The following is a 19649-nucleotide window of genomic DNA, read 5'->3' on the forward strand; positions in this document are numbered from 1 at the left end:
CTAATTAGCAAAAGAGTTCAGCATTGATCCTGTGGTCATTCTCCATGCATGATGTCCTTATACCCAAAAACTTCAACTAGAGCTGTATGTGTGAAACAAGGACAGAATCAAGCTTCTTAAGTGCAATCTTTTTTGCTAGTATCAGAAAACTAAAGTCCCAAAAGCAAAGGGATATCTGCATGTAAGAAGTTATGCGTCGGGATTACGCCCCTAAATCAGTTTATGCAAATAAGTGCATACATTGTTGAGCCTTGCATTCTAATTGGAACTAACCTTAGCATTCTAAAGCGTTATTTCTGAATAAAAGTAAAACTTACCCAAAAAGCAAAACAAATTAAACTGCCAGAAGTAGTAATAAATTTGACATCAAAAAGATGTGAACCACATATGGATTTAAGCTCATCAGAAAATGTGAAGTGCAAACTAATAGATACTCCTGTATCCAATTACAGAATTAAACATGCAAACCGGACAAATTACTAAAATTCAGATCTCAGAGTGAACCACGTGGACAACTGAATTTTGAAACATAAGCCACATCCATCCTGTCATATGCAGGCAATGAGCAGTTGAAATAAATCAGTGTTTTGTATGGGATATGGCCATAAGTGACTGTTGTAGCACTCAGGAGGTGAACTGCCCTCTACCCCTACCAAAACTCAAGTACTAAATGGGTGCCCCATCATGACCCTCTCTGTTCCTGTGAGTGGCCCTCCCTGTACTCCCTTCCTTTCACAGGCACCAGTCACATACGGGTATAGCATATAGGTGTCAATGGGCTTTCAATCAGCCACTTACAGAAGGTCAGCAAAGATCGATAGAAAACAACAACTGACTCTGCTTGTCCCTTCTGGGGGGCGGGGGGGGGGCGAGGAAATGGGGACTGGAACATTTGTCACACACACACACACACACACACACACACACTTGCAGCTTATGTAATGGGTAGGACCCTCACTCACAAAGACAGTTCCCTGCCTTCTCCTGCGGAGCTCTACAGTATCCCCAGGGATGCAGAGATGTATGCTATACATGTACACCTCCATACCAGCTCACACAGCAACACCAGCACAGCAGAAGGAAAATACTGCACCACCATGGAGAGCTGCAATAGCAAGGAGGTATGCACTTAATAGTCAGGTGCTCAGACATGACTTCTGCCTCCTAGGGGCAGAACAACTCTTGGTACTTCACTCAGGTACATCTTCACAACATTCCTAAACGGCACAGCCAATCCCTGTGCTTTGCAATGTGCTCATTGTAATGAGCATGTGTCTAACCATCATTATGCAAATCACATCCAGCTGCATTTTATTTTTTCATTGCGAATGCTGGTGCTCACAAAAAGTCCATCGTCTTAGTGGCTGGACCACCACCACTTCCTACAGAATAGATGCAGCAGTCATAGTAGCAAAGCTATTTCCCTCACAATGGGAAAGACAGTCAGTGTTCCTCCACGCTGACGTGAGAGGGACACTCTAAGTATGGGAGGTTTTTCAATCCCTCTGTGTCCATTCAAAATCCATGGCCTCTCTACAAAGACTGGTGACAATGCGTCAACTAGATCAAATGTACTTCCGGTTATTGTACCTGTTTGTCCAAACAAAACCAAGTTCCTGATACAATTTCAGGGAAGGAATGAGTGTGTCCACCAATATCACAAAGCCATTTTCAGGAGCAGTAATAGTTCATAAGGTAAATCACAAAGGAGAATAATATGTATCTCAAGTGACAACGTGGCAGAGTTCTCTGCTAATGCCCTGATGCCATTATAAACCACAAAGAATTGTCAGAATCCACTTAGTGAATTACAGCCTGGTATTCTCTCTGTGGGTAGAGATAACCCTCCATATTATTGCTTGGAAGTAGGCAAAGACTCAATAATCTATCATTGACATTTGCTCAGAAAGAAGTTATATTCTTGTGTTTACTATACATTAGTTGACAAGGTTATCTCAATAGTATGACTTGCTGCAAATGGCAAGATTTATGACTTTACATGTCTGAAAATTTCCTCCCAGTCTTAGGTCATGTCAGGAAAGGATACTGTGCTGAATGAAAAGATTACAATGTCACAGAAGATATAGATATATGTAATATGTAAGGCTGGAGTTTCACAGATTTGGTGTAGGCTGGAAAGCAAAACAATCTGATGACCAGATTTTGCCATCGTAACAAGAATGAACTGTCCCATTCATTTCAGTGGGACTATGGAAAGACTGCCACTGACTATAGTGGGAGTTGGAGATGGCTGTGTATGTGGAGTAAGGTACTACTGAGCAGGGGAAGCATGGTAGAATCAAACCCTAAATAAATTTGGTGTAAATTAGCCTGTCTGACTGCTAACAAGCAAACCGCTTAACTTCACTGTATCATTAAGCAGAATCCAAACAAGTGTTTTTTACGCAACACATATGTACAACCCTCACAGGTGCATATACGAGTAGAATTGTTCGAAAAGGGCAGATATGCTTATGGCCACAGTTATGTTATTCTCCCACTTAGCTTTGTGGAACAGCGTAAGGAACGAGGCAGTAACAGCTGAAACACAAAGCTGTGTCCGAAAATTTTGTTTGTAAAACTCAAAGATGTGCCTAGATCTGGTAAAGCATACAGCAATTCACTTAGGACATTTGCCTTGTGCACTTTTATAGCTGTTAGGACTGAGGCACTGCTGACTTTTCCATCCAGTAGACATAAGTAAGCATAATAAAATGATTTCAACGAGACAAATCATCAGCAAACTAATCTTGAGCTATAGCTAAAAGAAAATGAATCTCCAATAACTGTGTCCTTGAGAAAAACCTGAACACGAAGCGTAGCCCTCCAGCATTACATGTACGGTTATACCATGATGGAGGCCTGAAGTCAGTTAAGTAAGCTAAAGACAATAATTGAAAGCTTTAAGTATAAATACAACTAAGTGGACTTTTAAAATATATTGTATTTCATACTTGTAGCATGCCTGATTTCAGTTTGTTAGTGCATTTAAAATATACTACAGGGTCCCCTTAAAAAGACATTACTATAATTACTACTCTGTTTTCAATGGGATTTCCTTCAAAATCTGTACTTAAAAATTACAGTTTTTCTGGGATGCCAGTATTTCAGAAAGTCTAACAATTCTAATCTTTCTACAGTCACTTTTTAAAAATATCAAGATAATAAACAGAAATCTAGCAATAATAAACCTGAGTCTTGCAAGACAGCAAAAGCCACTATTAAATCTGAATTGATTTTAAGCTGAAATATACATTCCAGTGAAATGATGGTGATAGGCCTCATTGCAGTCCTATAAATACTACAGACTCTTTGGGGAAAAGAAAAAAAAAGGAAGTGCACTATTAGTGGAATTTATTATTCACGTACTTTTTGAATCACATTATTTTACAACTGATTAGATAGGAACAGAAGATAATAGGACAACACAGAAAAATCCTATATCAGCTCTATTTGAAACCAAAAAGAAAAAAATACCCACACATACAGCCTCTAAATCCTACTCCAACCCCAATCAAATGAAATGTGAGTTGCATCCAACATACATGTTTTGACTGCATCCCACTATTATCAAGCTGTTCATCTCAGCAAAGCTCATTTATATAGTTATACGAAGGAGTCCAGACCTTTCGTAAATGTGATGAAACCTGACCTCAGACATGAATACGGGGTGGGGGAGATATGTCTTTCACCTAAGCCTAATATAGAAAATAGAAAAAACTGTGTTTTTCTTTCTCTTTTTGTTGCATGAAGAAGGTTCTGCTGAGCAACGTGACTATGTTATAGATAGCTCAGAGACCTACTTGCAAACTCTCCTTCTGGTTCTTCATTTACTGGTAGGTATTCATACTAAGGGTCAGAGCACTGTTAAATATCCTTTACCATTTCAGATAGCGTGACGTGTTTGCCTGTGAATTTTACAGGTGAGGTGAAGTAATTAGAGGTCAACAGTTACTGCTGATCAAATGTCTCTGTCCTGCCCTTGGAAGTGAACAGTATCTCACGCAACGAGAGCGCTCATTATGGAATGAGTATTTCTTATTCACTAGTTGGCAAGTCTCATACCTTATGAAAAACAGAGTGAAACACCAGAGCAAGAGAAGCTCGAGTCAGCTCTTTCATCCGTGAGTTCAGTGAAGCTTTCTAATATCAAAGCAGGATAGGAATCCCCTGATTTAACTTTCTTGCATCTATTATCTATCCACAAATTATTGAGGTGTACTCTCAACCTTAACTCTGACTCAACCAAGTTTTGTGGAGGATCTACATAGACAGTGACTCAAACACACTCATGAATAGTGTACACACCAATGCATATACACAATAAGCTTAAACTTGACTTTTATTTGGTACTTTTTAGATATGCAGACATTTAGCCATGTAACGTCCATTTCACACTTTGGTCTCCTATTATATTTTATGTTATCCTTACAGGTTTTTGTTAAGTAAAGCAGAAGGAGGCACTTACTGTTAGAAAAGCTATTTAATTTAAGATTCAAGAACACATTTATAGAATTACCTCTTTAGACTACACTCAAAATGCTAGAGCACAGATTCAATTTTTGTGGATACATTTTCAGTGTTTAGAGCAAAAGCAGTCCATTTACTGTTGCTGACAGCAGATCTCACACAACATATTACTTGAAAGGCAACCAGTTTTTAATTTACAAACTTTGGCAACAATATTCTGTAAAAATATGGAATGATGAACAGCACAATACTGTGCAAAAGTAAATAACATGTCCCCAGTGAATGAAGGAAATCACTAGCAGCAATAAAGCTTCAAAGCCCTTTAACTTCAATATAAAAGACATCAAAACGTGTATTTGTATGTACAGGAAAAGATTCTGATATTTCAGTATGGTGCATATGTTATTAGCAGCACCATAATACCAGTGTGGATCAACATCAATATCAACAGCCACTGGTATCTATTCATATGATTCCTTTACTAAAAACTTACCCATTTATTCTAACTTTTAGTAAATGTAAAATACTGTATATTTGAGCTCAACTGCATAGTTTCTATACTACAACGTGATCAAATGAATGCTCTGCATTCACAGAACTGACTGTGCTCTGTATAAAAAGTTGAGAATGTCTTTTTTATTTACCAATTTTATTATTTCTTTTGTTGAACCAGCAGTTATGCAAAAAAAATGTTATCTCATGGAAGGTCGATTTGTTCTATGTTGCATGCAATTAATGATGAATATTAAAAAGTTTAAAATGAAAATGATACTTGATCACAATTTCTGAAAAAGTCATTTAAGCCAATTGTAATCAATGATTCTATCAGGTACAAATACGTAATCCTGTAATGATGTTGCAAATAGGAGACCGTCTGACATTCATTTTACATATATGGATTTGATTGGAAAGAAAGATTACTATTTGAAGCTTATGTCTTGTTTGATTTTTTTTCTTCATGAATGTCAAGGCAAATAAATCAACTAAAGATAATCTTTAAAATCCACCTGCTTCAATTAATTATTTGGTAACAATAGAATATGGTCATTAAAAGAATCAAATGCTATGTTAAGGATATGAACGTATAAAATAAAATGAAAATTCAGTGGCTGCTACCCATTCAAAATTTAGTTTCTTTTCTTTAGTGAATCACAACTTCATTCCATTAAAACATTTCATCATGGCATTGATTTGATATGCCCATGCTTAAAGAAACCTTTATATTAAAACTAACAACTCCTCAAAGTGTTTCAAAACAAACTGTTTTACTATGATTTCTCTGCACCTACTCCAACAATGTTTTAAAAAGTAGGAGGGAAACCATCGTTTCAGTCCAATAAAAAGTCAATGTTCTAACCATGTATTAGCTAAGAGAGAAAAATTACCTAAAAAAATGGTAAATTCAGAATAAAACTACTAGCAATTCTATCTCATTGTATGAGAAGACATAATTCTATAAAGATGTACGTGTATATTCATATTGATAGTCATATGCATCTGAAATATATTTGCTGGATCTTTTTAGAGTGAGGGAGGGGATTTGTTTTTGGCTTTGTTTTACTTTGTTTCTTCGCCTCTATCTTCCTTTAATTTCACATTCAATATTTGATTAACTAAAAGCCCTAGTTTAGCCACCCAGTTAAACTGGAAAATAAATTATAAATATCACTAATGAGAAGTGGAAAATACCATTGTATGTGTGCATGTGTGTGTGTGTGAATATATATACATATTGCTTGTACTTGTTTAACCCCACTAATGACAAATTGAATATACTGGGGTAGGGGTGTATAATTGAACAGTGCATCTATATTCCAATTGTTATCAGCTATAAAATAAAAGCAGTGTGTTTTACAAAGGAAACATTACAGTGAAAAAAGAGGAGATTTTTATCTGCAGTAGCTGGTAAAAATGACTCTATGCTGAGTTTCACAATGGTGTTTTACATGGTACCATAATCAATAAACAAGCCATAAAGCATTTTGGGACTTGCTATTACTTTTTTCCCCACTGATATCATGAAGCTTTTTGCAAACAAGTCCGGAAATCGGCTACAACATACCTGATCACTTATTTGACATGCAACAAGGTTATGCTGATTGTAGCATCCAGCAAATTTGATATACTTGAGCCAGTTCCCTACATCTGGTTGACTGGCATCTATGCAGAACTTCACATTGCAAAACTCATCCAAGATCTAGAAAGAAGAATATGAAAGGGTATCAGGCCACACTTACTGAAAGATAAATCATGGGTTTTCAAACAAAGAAATGAAGAACTTACACGTTTTATTCAAAAATATGTATCTCCAGTGACACTTTTAAAATAATTGTTAGAACATGTGCATAATAAACATGTCCTGGAAAATGCTTACCCATAATCAAGGTGATGTCTAATTGTTGCTAATGGAGAATATATTCATTTAGCAAACTTCTGATTTTCTCATTTTAGATCAGTGAATAATTATCATTTAAAATTCTTTATATTGATATAATATTTTTCTGTGATTATACACAAGAATGATTAACGATAGTATCTATGGTGTTTCTATTGAAGTGCTTGTGGGTTTGTTTGTTTGTTTATTTCAATTTTATTTTATTTTATTTTATGTTAATTTATTTTTAGGTCCCACTTAACATTTTCCTGTTTGTTACAAATTCCATCTGCTAAATGATGTTTAGAGTCAGAGTTATTAATCTTGTTTTAATACTATACTTTTCAATCCCCCTCCCCCTTTAACACTTAAATCATACCCCTTAATCGAAGCAATTCACAGGACTTGGTTAATAGAGCCCTCTATGCCAAACTAAAGAAAATAAATGAAAAAGCCACGTAAACACTCATGCAAAACATAGCACAATATTCCACATGTACCAATACATAGTTCCAATTATGCAGAAAATAAACACAGCTAATGAGATTAATTGTGGACAAGTTAAAAAGGATGTTCTATCTGAATATTATGACAAATTGCTAATCTTTATATATGACTGCATATATCATTTATCTACAGGTTTGCTGACTGGCCTATGCTAAGCTATTAGCAATAGCCCAATGTATACATAAAGCTAATATTAAATTTGGAAAGTTTTCCTGTTTGACATATTCTGTACTGAAAGTATATTAACCTATTTGTGTTAGAAGAAAGGTGGGAGAAAGGGAGATTGTTTCTGCACAAAAAGAATTTGTATTCACATCAAGACTCAGCGCGCTTTTGGCCTTCAAGTTGAATGGAAAGGAATTCTGGTATTGTATATCATTTAGTTAATGAAAACCTAAGGAAGTTTTCTATCAAAGACGAGCACTATAGACTAGCTCTACCCCACAACAGTTCAGATTCATTAATTAAATGAACCCAGCTGGAAAGAGGCTTTATCTCTGCCCTTATGAAGGTGAAAACTGAAGTTGAGGGTATACTTCCCTAGCCCCAGAACAGTTTAACATAGAGTTCAGGTAATCCTCCAGAAGCAGATTCAGATCATTAACTCACCACAAACTTCAAGGGGACAAACCAGAGGGCACAAGGCGAGGCCCACTATGAACCAGGAGGCAATTAAACAGCAACCAGTGTGCTACCCAAAAGCATGCTCTAGTGTAAGAGGACACTTTCTGCTAACGACTGCTTTGCAGACAAAGTTGCATTCTTTACTCCCAGACAATTTCTCGCGCTAGAAGAGTCACAAGAGTTTATGTAAGTCCTCCGGTCTTGTCAGGACGCTTCATTTTAAAGATGATTTCACTGTAACAAACTTAAACCTAAATCCCCGGGTTCAATATTCAAGTGAATTGTCCCAGACTTATCACCGCCCGGCTGACCCCGGCCAGCGAGTTCGACTTGCCCAGACAGGAAGAAATCATCTCACGCCACCATACTGACAAAAGTTTGTTTCGAATTCCGTTTCCTCGTAGCTGTTTCAAAAGAAATCTGCTACAGAGGCTTAGGGAAGTGCTCCGATCGCGCGCGGCTCCTGCTCACCTTCTCCCTGAGAACCCGCAGAAGTTTGGGGTACGGGAGGGAAGCGGGATCAGGCCCTGATCACGGTAAAAGAAAAGGCGATTGCCTAGATCCCCATATTCCCTCCCCTCTTCCAGGCGGTGTGACAGGGCGAGCCAACGCACTACATGTTAATTTCAAAATCTAGACACAGTCCGAATCAACTCCACGCACCAGTTCGGGCAAACGGCAAGGGGTTAGCTCCGTTCTCAGGTATTTCATTTCCTTGTGGTGCGAGCAAGATTGCAGCGGCTACCGCCGAGGGAGAACTCAGACAGCAGCTGGGGCGTGTGACCCGCCCCGATCTCTTGCCCTTCTTCAAGGGCTGGGCGCATTTCTACCGGGAAATCAAGTATCTTCATCTCCTTGCAACTATGGCTTAACTTTGTTCCACTCGCAAACTACCGGGCAGGCGGAACTTCGTTTTTAGACCACTGTCTCCAGGAGGTAAAGAACGTTTGATTTATTTGGGGGGCGTTTCTCGGACGGGACCAGAGACTTCCAGGGCAAACAAAAGTGCAGGACGCAACAACCAGAAGCCCTGGGGCACCTGAAAGACTAACAGATATTTTGGAGCATAAGCTTTCGTGGGCTTATGCTCCAAAATATCTGTTAGTCTTTCAGGTGCCCCAGGGCTTCTGGTTGTGTTTAAAGATACAGACTAACTTGGCTCCCCCTCTGAAAACTGCACGAGGGGTTCCCACCCCCAGCCACGGGAGTTCTGCCTTTTCAAACCACCACCACTGCCCCCCAGGAACTTTCATGTGACTCCCCCCCGTCTCCGGCACGCCTCGCCCTTCCAAACCCACTTGCGGCGTCTCTGGGAGCCCGGGGCTCTCCAGACCTGGCCGCTGGGTGAAGGTGGCAGATCCAGAGCCCACTGGGCTGCTTTGCCAAGAATCCAGGCTCTTTTCTGGGTCCCTGGGCCGGGGGAGGGGGTGGGGGGAAGCCCGCCAGCCAGACACCCCCCACCCCTCTGCACGCACAGCACCCCCTCGCCCCAGAGACACCGCAGCCAGCGGCGGGGAGGGCGAGACGCCGCCGCCCTGAGAGCCACAAGGAAATCACAAGTCTGAGCAGGGCAGGGAAGCACCCGGGAAGGAGCGGGGGGGGGGGGGGCAAGGAGCAAGTCACTGAGCCGAGACAGAGCGGACAGGAGCGTCTGGGGGTCCACCGGGGTTGTTGGGACTGGGATCCCGCTGCTCTTACCTTCTGTCTCCCCCTGCACTGGTTCCACCAGCCTGGGTGCTTCCGTGCCCGGGGAGGGGGAGGGGGCCAAGGTCCTTCAAGCGGCTGGAAGCGAGACAAAACAAACAGCCCTCGCCGTCGGTCTGTGGAGCGGGCGGGGAGCTGGTGTCCTGGTGCCGGCTGGCTCGGGTCGCTGCGTGGAAGCTCCGCTGTCCTGCGGCATTTGTTGGGAAGTTTCTCTCTCTCCTCGCCGGGAGTTCTCCGGGGCTGTGGCGGGATTATTGGGTGGGGGGGAGGTGTCAGGGGAGCTGCGGGGGGGTTGGCTTTAAGGGTGATTCTTTATCATGGTGATGGCTGATCTGATGTTTTCAAATTCTTCCCGGCTCTACATCACCTTCCCTCCGGCTGGTAGCGGCTGCTCAGGGTGCGGGTGGGTCAAGAAAGTTATCGGGCGGGGGTGGACAAATCCCAGTTTGAAAACCCCACAAAACTTCTTTCACGTCTCTGCTGGTGAGCACGGGGGAAAAGTGCGAGAAGGTGGAGAGGGAGGGGGTGGGAAGCTGCCCCCCCCCCCGCCCCACACACACTCCTCTTCAGAGCCTGCCCTGGGAGAGCTTCTTCCTCAGCCGGAGCCTCTCCCTCCCCTCCCTGGCTGCTGTGGTTTTTTTTTTTTTTTTTTTTTTGCAACCCCACACGCTCAGCTGCCACGGGTTTCGATTGCATGAACTGTCCCTTTAAAGAAGATCTGACCGGCCATCCATAAAGAGGCGAGAGCGAGCGAGCGGGAGCTATCTCCCCCTTGCAACCCTCAGCTCGGAAGCCAGACAGAGGCTCCTCTTTCAGTAAATTTTTAAAGTGACAGCAGCCTCCTCCGGCGAGAGAGGTCACCAAAAGGTCGCCAAGACAGAAGTCCTATAGGGGCAGACTGATTACGGATGCACCATCCCCTTTAAACATGTCGATTCCATCCATGTAATCAGCAGCCAATAGGGAGACCTGGGGCGGCGGGAGGGGGGGGGGATTCTTTCCCCGAAGAACCTCGGCTGGTTCCAACGTGTTCCGAAAGTGCGAGTGTCTCCGTGTGAACGGGTTTATTTAAGAAGCGCTTCACAAATGCGGTGGCCTTATTCTCTTATTTTATTGTTACGCGTAAAAAGCAGCAGCAACTGGGAGCGTCCATTCCCACGATTAAAAAAAACACTAATCGGCTACGTACATTGCATGGCCGATATGCAACCATCATGCATCAATAGCGCGAGCGCTTTCTCGCTCTAAATACGACCCTTCCTGGTAGGAATTGACATTTTTTTATTTTCCCCCTTTTCTCCCCCGTTCCCTGAACAGACAGACAGACAGACACGGCGCGGAATTAGTAGGTGATGGGTTTTTCAAAAGTTCCTAAAATGTTACATCTTCGCATTAAAAAGCAACAAGACCCCGTCCTCCATATATCACCGAATATAAGAAAAAGATCAACTTAGTTCTATGCATCTCGGAATTTGCCGCGAGCTGTAGTTTGCATCTCTCCAAAAGCGGCCAGATTTGTAAATGAAAAGCATCTTTTTTGAATATTGTTTTGCACGTCACAATAAATACTTTCTGCAAAGGGGGCCAGCCCGGTATTTGGAATCGTTTCCTAAAGGGTCTTGATTGATTTATCTCCTAACAATTTTCATGAATGAAACTGGAAGGAGGTTAGATATTTGGATGGGGGTAGTGGACCGGAAGGAATCGATATCGAATTAATAATCCAAGACGTGATTTCTCTTTGAGTTTACATAAAAGGTACAACCCTCGAAATTGCAATGGCTCCTCAGTTTAAACAAATGTAACTAGTAATAATAATAATAATAAACAAATTGACACACCCTAGCCATAGTTGGGCACTGTCTCTCTAGGTTTAGAAGGGGAGGGGACAGGACAGAAACGGGAGGATGTACTTTATTGTTTATTACACCATCACAAGCGCCACCCACTTTTTTAAAGTACAAAGATATTTCTCGGACTAAAAATCGATTTTTTTTTTTACAATGGAGGGGAGGGAAGAAGGCAAGGGCCAGAATCCAAGTGACAAGAGATGATGATTAATTCCTCTCAGCCGCCTGTTATCTGTGACATTGAACTGTTATTTCAGATAATGGCTATTGTTCAAGACGAGACGAGAGAGAAAACAAATCGCACCAAGCAGTGTTAGGTAAACCAGGAAAAAAATATTCCTCTGTAAATAACCCCAAAAACCGGGCCAGAGATTCCCAGAGTCCGGGGCTTGAGAACCGCACAGAGTTCCCGGTTTGCTGGCCCATTGATTTCCTGCCCTCCCTCAACTTGTCCATTGTTGGAGCCTTCTTTTTCTTTTTTTAATTTAGCCATAAATTGGAGCAGCTCGAGCTATGAGCTGTTCTATTTTCTTCCTGTCAGGATGAGGGATTTGTTTTATGATGCATTGTGTATTAAATACAAGTAATCTGGAGAACTGATTGCTCGAGCCCATAGGCCTGATCAGAGGTTCTGATACGAAGCTGTAGCCCCCTGGCTTTAACAAAGCCGCTTTGAAAAGGAGGAAATGGTGGTGGGTAAACAAAAGGTCTTGTGGTATCAGTAGCAGGCCCGGGCTAAATTAGGATTTCATGGAAAGGGCTTAGATAGATACACACATACACAACCCCTATGCCCCGTGCACATGGGAACGAGGAGGGTGGGTGGTTGGACGCGAGCGCTTACAGCCCAGGGCCAGTAGATGGCGCAGCCAGCTGCCTTACTGCTCGGCGCACAGATTTCACAACACTGCGGCGGCCTCTGAAGTCTCTCGGGTACTTTCCTTTCAGGAGCGTGAGCCAAGGCGGTGGCGGCTGCTAGAAGGTGTGAGCTGAGTGCTGCTCCCAGGATCAGCTTTACAAGGGGCAGCGCCGCGGCAGAGGGCAGAGCCTGTGCTGCTGCATCCGTTCCCCTGTTACTGCCGCGTGCCGTCGTTCCCCGGGTGTTCAGCCCTTGGTCCCACACTGCTGCTGTCTGACCGCTCCCGGGGCTGGTGCCGGACCGGCTGTTAGGGTGCTCGGCTGCCAGGGTGCCTCTGCTTCGGCGGATCGAGTCCTGGCTTCGCCAAGCACGGTCCGCGTGATGCACTAATTATGCCTCAGGCGAGTTCCTCATCTGGAGGTGGCTGCACAGAGGATCCCCTTAGATTAATGCCAGGGGAACCGGTCAGCACAGGGGAGGTTACTCACCCACCACAGCTGCTGTGGGCTCTGTATGTGGCCCACCCGAGCTCACAGATTGCTGTAACAGACATACTTAGTCTTCTCCCCCGAGGATTTTCTGCTGAAATCTATTAGCAGTGCCCCCCCCACCCACCAGCCAGCAACAATGGGGAACGTGCCTGATTGTTTTAGCTCCGCATTGGAACGGGGCAATGACAAAATAATGGGTTTGCTATAATCTGAAACCCTGGCTTTATTTCGTTGTGTATTAGGGTAGATCTAAGCACTCACATCCCCCTCTCCGCGGGGACTGGAGAACAAAAGCGACGGAATAAGATGTGAACTTTTTTCCGAGGTGGGAGTGAAGAGGAGGAAGAGGGTTTCGCACAGAGACTCCCCGCTTCCCATAGGAGGGGCTCTTTTTTTTTTTTTCGTTTTCTTGGTACAAGGTTGAAAGCGGCGCTGGAGAAAAGGCAGCCTTGGGGTGACCACAGAAGGGGGTGGATGCTCATCGAAGAAGAGGATGCAACTGTGTTTTCTTCCTGTTTTGAAAGAGGGCCAAATTCGCCTCTTTCTCCGTTCCTCTGACCGCGGAGAGGGGTTTTACCCTTGCACCAAAGATCCGCCCCCCTTTCGCAACTGTTTATTGAAAATAAGTCGATAATCAATCATAATAGAGGGGGCAGCGGGGAGTCTGCAGGGCTCCTTATTCCCACCAGGCTGTAAACTGGTAATGCCTCTTTTCAGAATTTAACTTCGTGGTCGCCCCAGAGGTAACAGTTCTCCTAATGGAGACCCTATGGGCACGGTGCACGCCAACGCTCCGTTAAAGCAGCCCAGCCAAAGCCAGATAAAATCACTGCACTGTCCACTTTTCATAGGCTTCCTGCGGACAAACGCTCCGCAGAGGACAATACCGAAGGGAAAAAAAATCAGACACGTTGCCGGCAGTTTGTTCAATAACGTGCCCGTTTTAATCGGAAGAGTATCTGTTAATTTATAGTGCGAGCCGCTTCTCAACCACAGTGGTTAAGTGGAGCTTAATGTTCAGTTCCTCGAGGTGTCTAAACTCGCCGTTGAGCGTGGAGACTACTAACATGGTGGTAGCTGTGAAAACACTGGAACAAGTGTAGTAAAAGGAAAAGCTCTCTAACGGACCCCGGCTTTTCTGCCATGCAGGGCAACGAGCCACAGCCAGGGTGAAATAAACTAGAAACCGTGACAATTCAGCAGCATGCTAATTCCCTTTGCCTTATGTTATAGCTATTGGCAGATGCTTTAAAAAAATCAATGCTCTCAGTATACACCAAGAGCCAGATCTTTACCAGATCTTTCTCGGGGCAAATCAAACACATCCCGGGATAGAGCGCGCAAATGGTTCTGCAGCACCGGGCTAAACAGACTTTTTCTGATCCGTTTCAGTTCTCTCCCTTCGCTCGGATTCTCTGGCTGCCCCCGCGTCGCTGGGCTCCCCCGCCCCCAGCCAAAGGGCTGTTTTAAACAGAGAGAGGAGGAAATTAAAGGTTAAAAAAAATGAAATAAAGATTTCCCTTGGTCTGGAAATGGGCCCATGTGAAAGCATGTTAATCTCCACCTCGGTAATGTGGTTCTCCTGGAGAAGACAGAAGTCCTGCTGCTGTGCCCTGCACTTCATAAATCACGTCTTTATGTGGACAAGGTCAGGGCACCTAACAGCTCAGACATGGGCCTTTGCAGCGGCTCGGAGGGCTCCGGCATGTTTATTCTCTCGCACAGATCTCCGCGGAGCTGTCCCGCACGCTTCTAATTACTTTTGATTATTTTCATTTGCTGGGGTCAGGCTGGCTTCGCCCGGCCCGCTGGGGGGGTCCTCCCCTCCCCCGTGCCTTGGCGAGACGGCGGGGTGGGCTCTGGGAATTAGCACCCGGTTATTGTCCGGGAACCCCATGTGCGAGAGACAACCGGAGGGAGGCTGCCCCCGGCTGACCATTCCGCCACAGCTGCGCTGCCTCATTAAACTACCACGGGCGGTCAGCGCCGGCCGGGCACGGGCTGGGCTCCGATCCTGCCCTGGGACAGCGAGGACCTTGCGCGGGGGTCTTCGGTGCAACCAGCGGAAGCCGGCTTCGCCTCCTCCCTTGCTGGTAATTATTAGTGAATTTCCACGTGTGTTCCCAAACGGAGCCGGGCCGGTTCGGGGCTGCTCTACCCGGACGCCGCTGCCTGCATTAGCGGCGGAGCTCAGCTACCAGCTCCCGCCTTAAAAAGTTTCCCGCCTTTGGCCAGATGTTCCGCACCGCTGCGCGTCCTGCTCCAGACACGCCCCGTTACTTCCCTGGACCGCGAAAGCACTGGGGCAAGCGGCCACCAAAAACCCATCCCGTCCGGCAACGCTCACTTCTCCTTACGCCTTCTAACCTCCACTGCAACGGCCCCACACAACGCGCCTGCTGGGGCCACAGCGGACTGGAAAGCGGAGTTGGTAATTTGGGAAAACAGATCAGAGGCAGTAGGTTATAAATGAGGTGAAGACAACTTCTGCGGCTGGGATTGTAGACAGACAAACATACACCCAAATATATACGCTCATATCTATGCCTACCTCTATAGAGAAAGGATCTGTATATTTCTATAACACACCCCTGAGCGTGTGCGTATTAAATATATATGTAATAAATAGGTGTGTTTCGATATCATCCACAAACACACACTTTGTGTGTGGACAGACGGATACACACAGAGGTACAACACATCTATGCTAGCCCGTACGTACCCACACAGAGAACATGTAACTGGGAATTATTTCAGAATACAAGTTGTTACATTATCAACAGCAATGGTATAAATAACCGTGTAGCTGCATTTCTGACATCACTATCTTGTTCACAATAGTGAGCCAATTTATTTTAAGTACCAGCAGTGCCTCCACTGACAGTTTAACAACTGATGGCGCAGCAGAACTGTTGTACTTTTTCCCTCTTAAAATTCACTCTTCCAAATAATGAATCACTTCACTCCCACATCTAAACTTGAGTGTCTCATTCTATAATTTTCTTCTCTTCCTTCTCTTTAAAAAAAAAAACAAAAAACCAAAAACAAAACAACAATTAAAAACCTAAAAAATAATCCCAGTCTTTCCAGATCCCTTCTGTCTGAGGGGTCAGACTATCATAGGCACCCGTCAAAACTCCACCCACACAAGGTTTTGTGCTCCTCCAATCAAATTTTCTTCTGTGTGTGTTTCCAAGGTAGCCAACAAGACAGACAACTCAGAGAAAACTAAAACTGAGCCCAAACTGAAGTATTTCTGTGTCTTTATTATTAAATCACTTCACCCATAAGATCCCACTTCTATCTTTTTGGAACATTCGTACAGGTGGGATCAGAATTAAACCCAATGGCATAATCTACACTTATATAAACAGACACATAATATGAAGAAGATGTATATGCACCTAACATTATTGCCAGGCCAGGGGAAATAGGCACCAAATCTATGGATCTCTCAGCTCTACCTTGCCACACTATTTAATATCTCTCATCAAACAACTACCAGAACCATAGGTTTAGTAGGCAGTCAGAATTGACTGATGGAAACAAGTTTTCTGACTCCTGTAAAGTTTTCTGATTGATGAGGGAGTGAGTTTCTGGCAGGATTGAGGCCAGAATTTGGACCAAAAAATTTTCACTCGTGGATGGACAGTGGACCAAGAGTGGTATAAGAATTTATGATTCATCAGACACATGTTTTTCACTCCAAGGAACAATGCTGGTGGCATTTTGCCATTTCCACCAAGAGGGAAGGAATTTTTGTAAGTGCACTTCTTTGGATACAACTTCCATGAAAAATAGAAATACCCCCAGCTCGATTGTTCCCCCAGAGTGTGTGGATCAGCCCTGCACAAGTGAAAAGTGGGGGGGACAATCATCCATATAACACCATCCTTCTTTCCTCCTAGAGCGTGCAGTGGGGCTGTTCAGAGGGTCCAGGATCCACACATGCTAAGAGAGGCTGAGAGTGGGGCTGAGGGATTAATCCCATGGGGCATCTCCAGGCAGTAATGCTACCTGAATTAGCATGAATGAGCTCCACCTCCCTATATGGGAATAGGGGGCAGCTTTTGGCAGGGATAGCCCTGACTGCACAGGTGAACAAAAGCCGTGCTGAGAAAAGAACAAGAGGAGAGCATATGAGCACCAGGAAGTAGTGAGGATGCACAGGTCCTCTGTGCAAATAACAACGGTCTCTGGCAGATAACCTTAGAATTGCAACAGGTGGGGTTATTGGTTCCTGTGGGATTTAGGCACATAGCATGCTGCTTATTCCTCAGGTGGGCAGGATCACTTCCTTACAGACAAGGTCAAAGGAAACTGTGAGCAAAACCTCATGAAATTTCCCTCTCCCAAACTTTTTCACACATTTTCCTGAAGGAGAGGATGATGTGGGCCCATGTAATAATGGAGAAGCTATTATAATTTTTCATGATTTTTATTACAATAGAGCTTGGATGCCCCAGATTGGGGTCTCACTATACTATGTATTGTACCCAAACAAGAGACAGTACCTGCCCTGAGGAGTTTACAGTCTAAAGACATGTGTAGGTGAAAGATGATTTAAAGAACAGTGTTAGCTAACCAGAAAATTTTAACACATAGCAGAGACAGGGCAAGCTATATTTTAATACACTCATTGACTGATTCGAATGCCAGGCTTGTCCACACCTAAAAGTTATATTTTTACAGCACTTTTACATTCTTGTTTCTTCTTTCCACATTTTGAGAAAAACCTGAGAATTCTGGAGAACCTAGAAAATGCCAATCTTGACCGTCTAATTCCACAATCCTTCCTGTGGGTTCTGAAGCCTGCAAGGGGCACAACTATCAGCTGCACATGGAATGAAAAATTTGAGCTTCATCCTCCATGGGGAAAGGCCTTTATCTACTACAAATGCTTTCTAGTTTGTTAGCATTAGTCTAAAGCCCCTGGCTCAAAACCTAGCACTGCACAAATCTGTGGCACTACTATATCTATTTATGGACAGATATGGAACTAACTCACAACCAGGAATGGAAACTATGCTATTGTGCTCATATCATTTCCTTCCTTCCTCTTGCCCTATGGGAAAAGTGGGTGTTTTACATCCACAAACCCATTGATCACTTCTTGGGAACGGGGGCCTATGGAACAGCTAGGGGTTTCTATCTGATCTTGTAGTTCCTTGCACGCTTCAGGCAATATGGTTCTTGCAGAAGGTGTCCTAATAAAGACTCTCCTGACTCAGCTGCCCTAGAAACCCAACGGAAAGCATTTCACAGCCTAGAAATGAAAAACCTAGTAAATGGATTCTGTTGACTTCCCACAGAGACAACTACCCTCATTTAATTTTTAATGATAAATCTTTTTAATTTTGATCAGTTTTGATTAAAGTCTGTAAACATTTTAAGGCCTGTTTTGAAAGCACTCTATGCTCAGAATTCCCAGTGACTTCAGTGGAGTTCAGCATACAAAAAGCTTGAGGATCAATCCTTAAAGCTCAGTAGAAGGGATATTATGTGACCTGATACAGTCAATTATATGACTGAACAGTATTTACAACATTCCAAACACAATTTGAAAATCAAAACATCCCTTTAAAGAAAATGGAGATCAACTGGGAAAGGGAAAACAACCTTGCTAGACTACTAGGCTGAAATGGATTAGAAGGGTTAACAAGCAGAATTTAGCCTACAAAAATTAAAATGATACATAGCAAGAAATCCTATTTCTTCAATCAATTTTAGGAATGACTGGCTCTTGCCAAAGCATTCCTGTTAAAGTTGAGGTTTTTAACTAAGCTTACAATAATAGACATAAACACCTGTGGACTTTATAAGGCTAAGAAGCAATTTATCACCCCATAAAAAGTCAAACACTCATTTTAAATTTTTCAGGTTTCTGTTTACCATTTCAAACACACAATGGTTGGATGGTTCTAATTGAAGTTAAAAAATGTTAGGTAAAGATTTTTACGAAAAAAATACACATAGTAGTAACTTAACCAACTGTAGCAATAGATTGTAATGTCAAGAAAGCTGACTAAAAGGAGGCTTAGTTACAATGTTATTTCACCTATACATTGATTAATTATGGTAATCTACACGATTTATCGGAAAGGTGAAGTAAATGGACATTCAGTCTGATGACATATGAAATTCCTAGATTTAGATTTTCAAATAAGCCACAAAACTTGTTGAACTAACATTGTTCCAGATGAATTAACTCATCATCTCTGGGAACAGAGCATTTTAGAGGAAAAAGCTATACAATTTTTTCCTGAAAGGATTCTAATAGGTATGATTAATCCTTGCTCTGTTGAAAGGTATTGGCCTACAACTGAAGAAAAAGCTGGCTAAAGGCAGATTAACATTTGACACTGCTTCCAGAACTACTGCCACAATGCCAATCTCTGACAGTACTGCTAAATATTATTTGCAATTGATTATGAAATGTGGAATTATTTGTTACAGACTTGTTATAAAATTATAAATAGATTAAAATCTTATTGACAATTCAAATCATACTTAGTAAACAAGGACAGATTTGGCATTTTACGATACAAATTTATTTATCTAATGAGAGAATATATTGGGCTGAATCTTGCACTCTACTTAAGCAAACTCACACTGAGTGAGTAATGAAACATTTGGATCACAGGTATTATGGATCTGGCTGTAAAATGTAAGCATGAAAAACTGTTTGCTTATGCCTAACTTGTAGATGGAAATCAGCTATTTCACTGAACACATGACCAGTAGGGTGCCTAACTAGCCACGTGCATGCA

The 19649-nt window shown here is 43.0% G+C and overlaps 1 protein-coding gene and 1 long non-coding RNA gene across 10 annotated transcripts in view; one reads left to right on the forward strand and one right to left on the reverse strand.

Moving 5' to 3' along the window:
* MECOM (MDS1 and EVI1 complex locus) overlaps window positions 1-19649 on the reverse strand; it is a 500218-nt gene that overhangs the window by 65646 nt on the left and 414923 nt on the right. For 7 of the 9 annotated variants that reach the window (XM_075003786.1, XM_075003785.1, XM_075003784.1 and 4 more), the window contains one exon: window positions 6533-6667. In XM_075003786.1, the coding sequence (XP_074859887.1) occupies window positions 6533-6667 (135 nt within the window). Of the gene's footprint in view, window positions 1-6532; window positions 6668-8638; window positions 8824-9673; window positions 9971-19649 lie in introns of those variants that run through there. The other 2 variants (XM_075003789.1, XM_075003787.1) reach the window with 2 other exon arrangements.
* The window catches only part of LOC142018211 (uncharacterized), a 35844-nt gene continuing 24968 nt past the window's right edge, over window positions 8774-19649 (forward strand). The window contains exon 1 of the long non-coding RNA XR_012646755.1: window positions 8774-8911. This is a non-coding gene — a long non-coding RNA (uncharacterized LOC142018211). The remainder of the gene's footprint in view (window positions 8912-19649) is intronic.

The sequence above is a fragment of the Carettochelys insculpta genome, chromosome 10 (assembly GCF_033958435.1).
Source record: "Carettochelys insculpta isolate YL-2023 chromosome 10, ASM3395843v1, whole genome shotgun sequence".
In the NCBI taxonomy this organism is placed as follows: Eukaryota; Metazoa; Chordata; order Testudines; family Carettochelyidae; genus Carettochelys; species Carettochelys insculpta.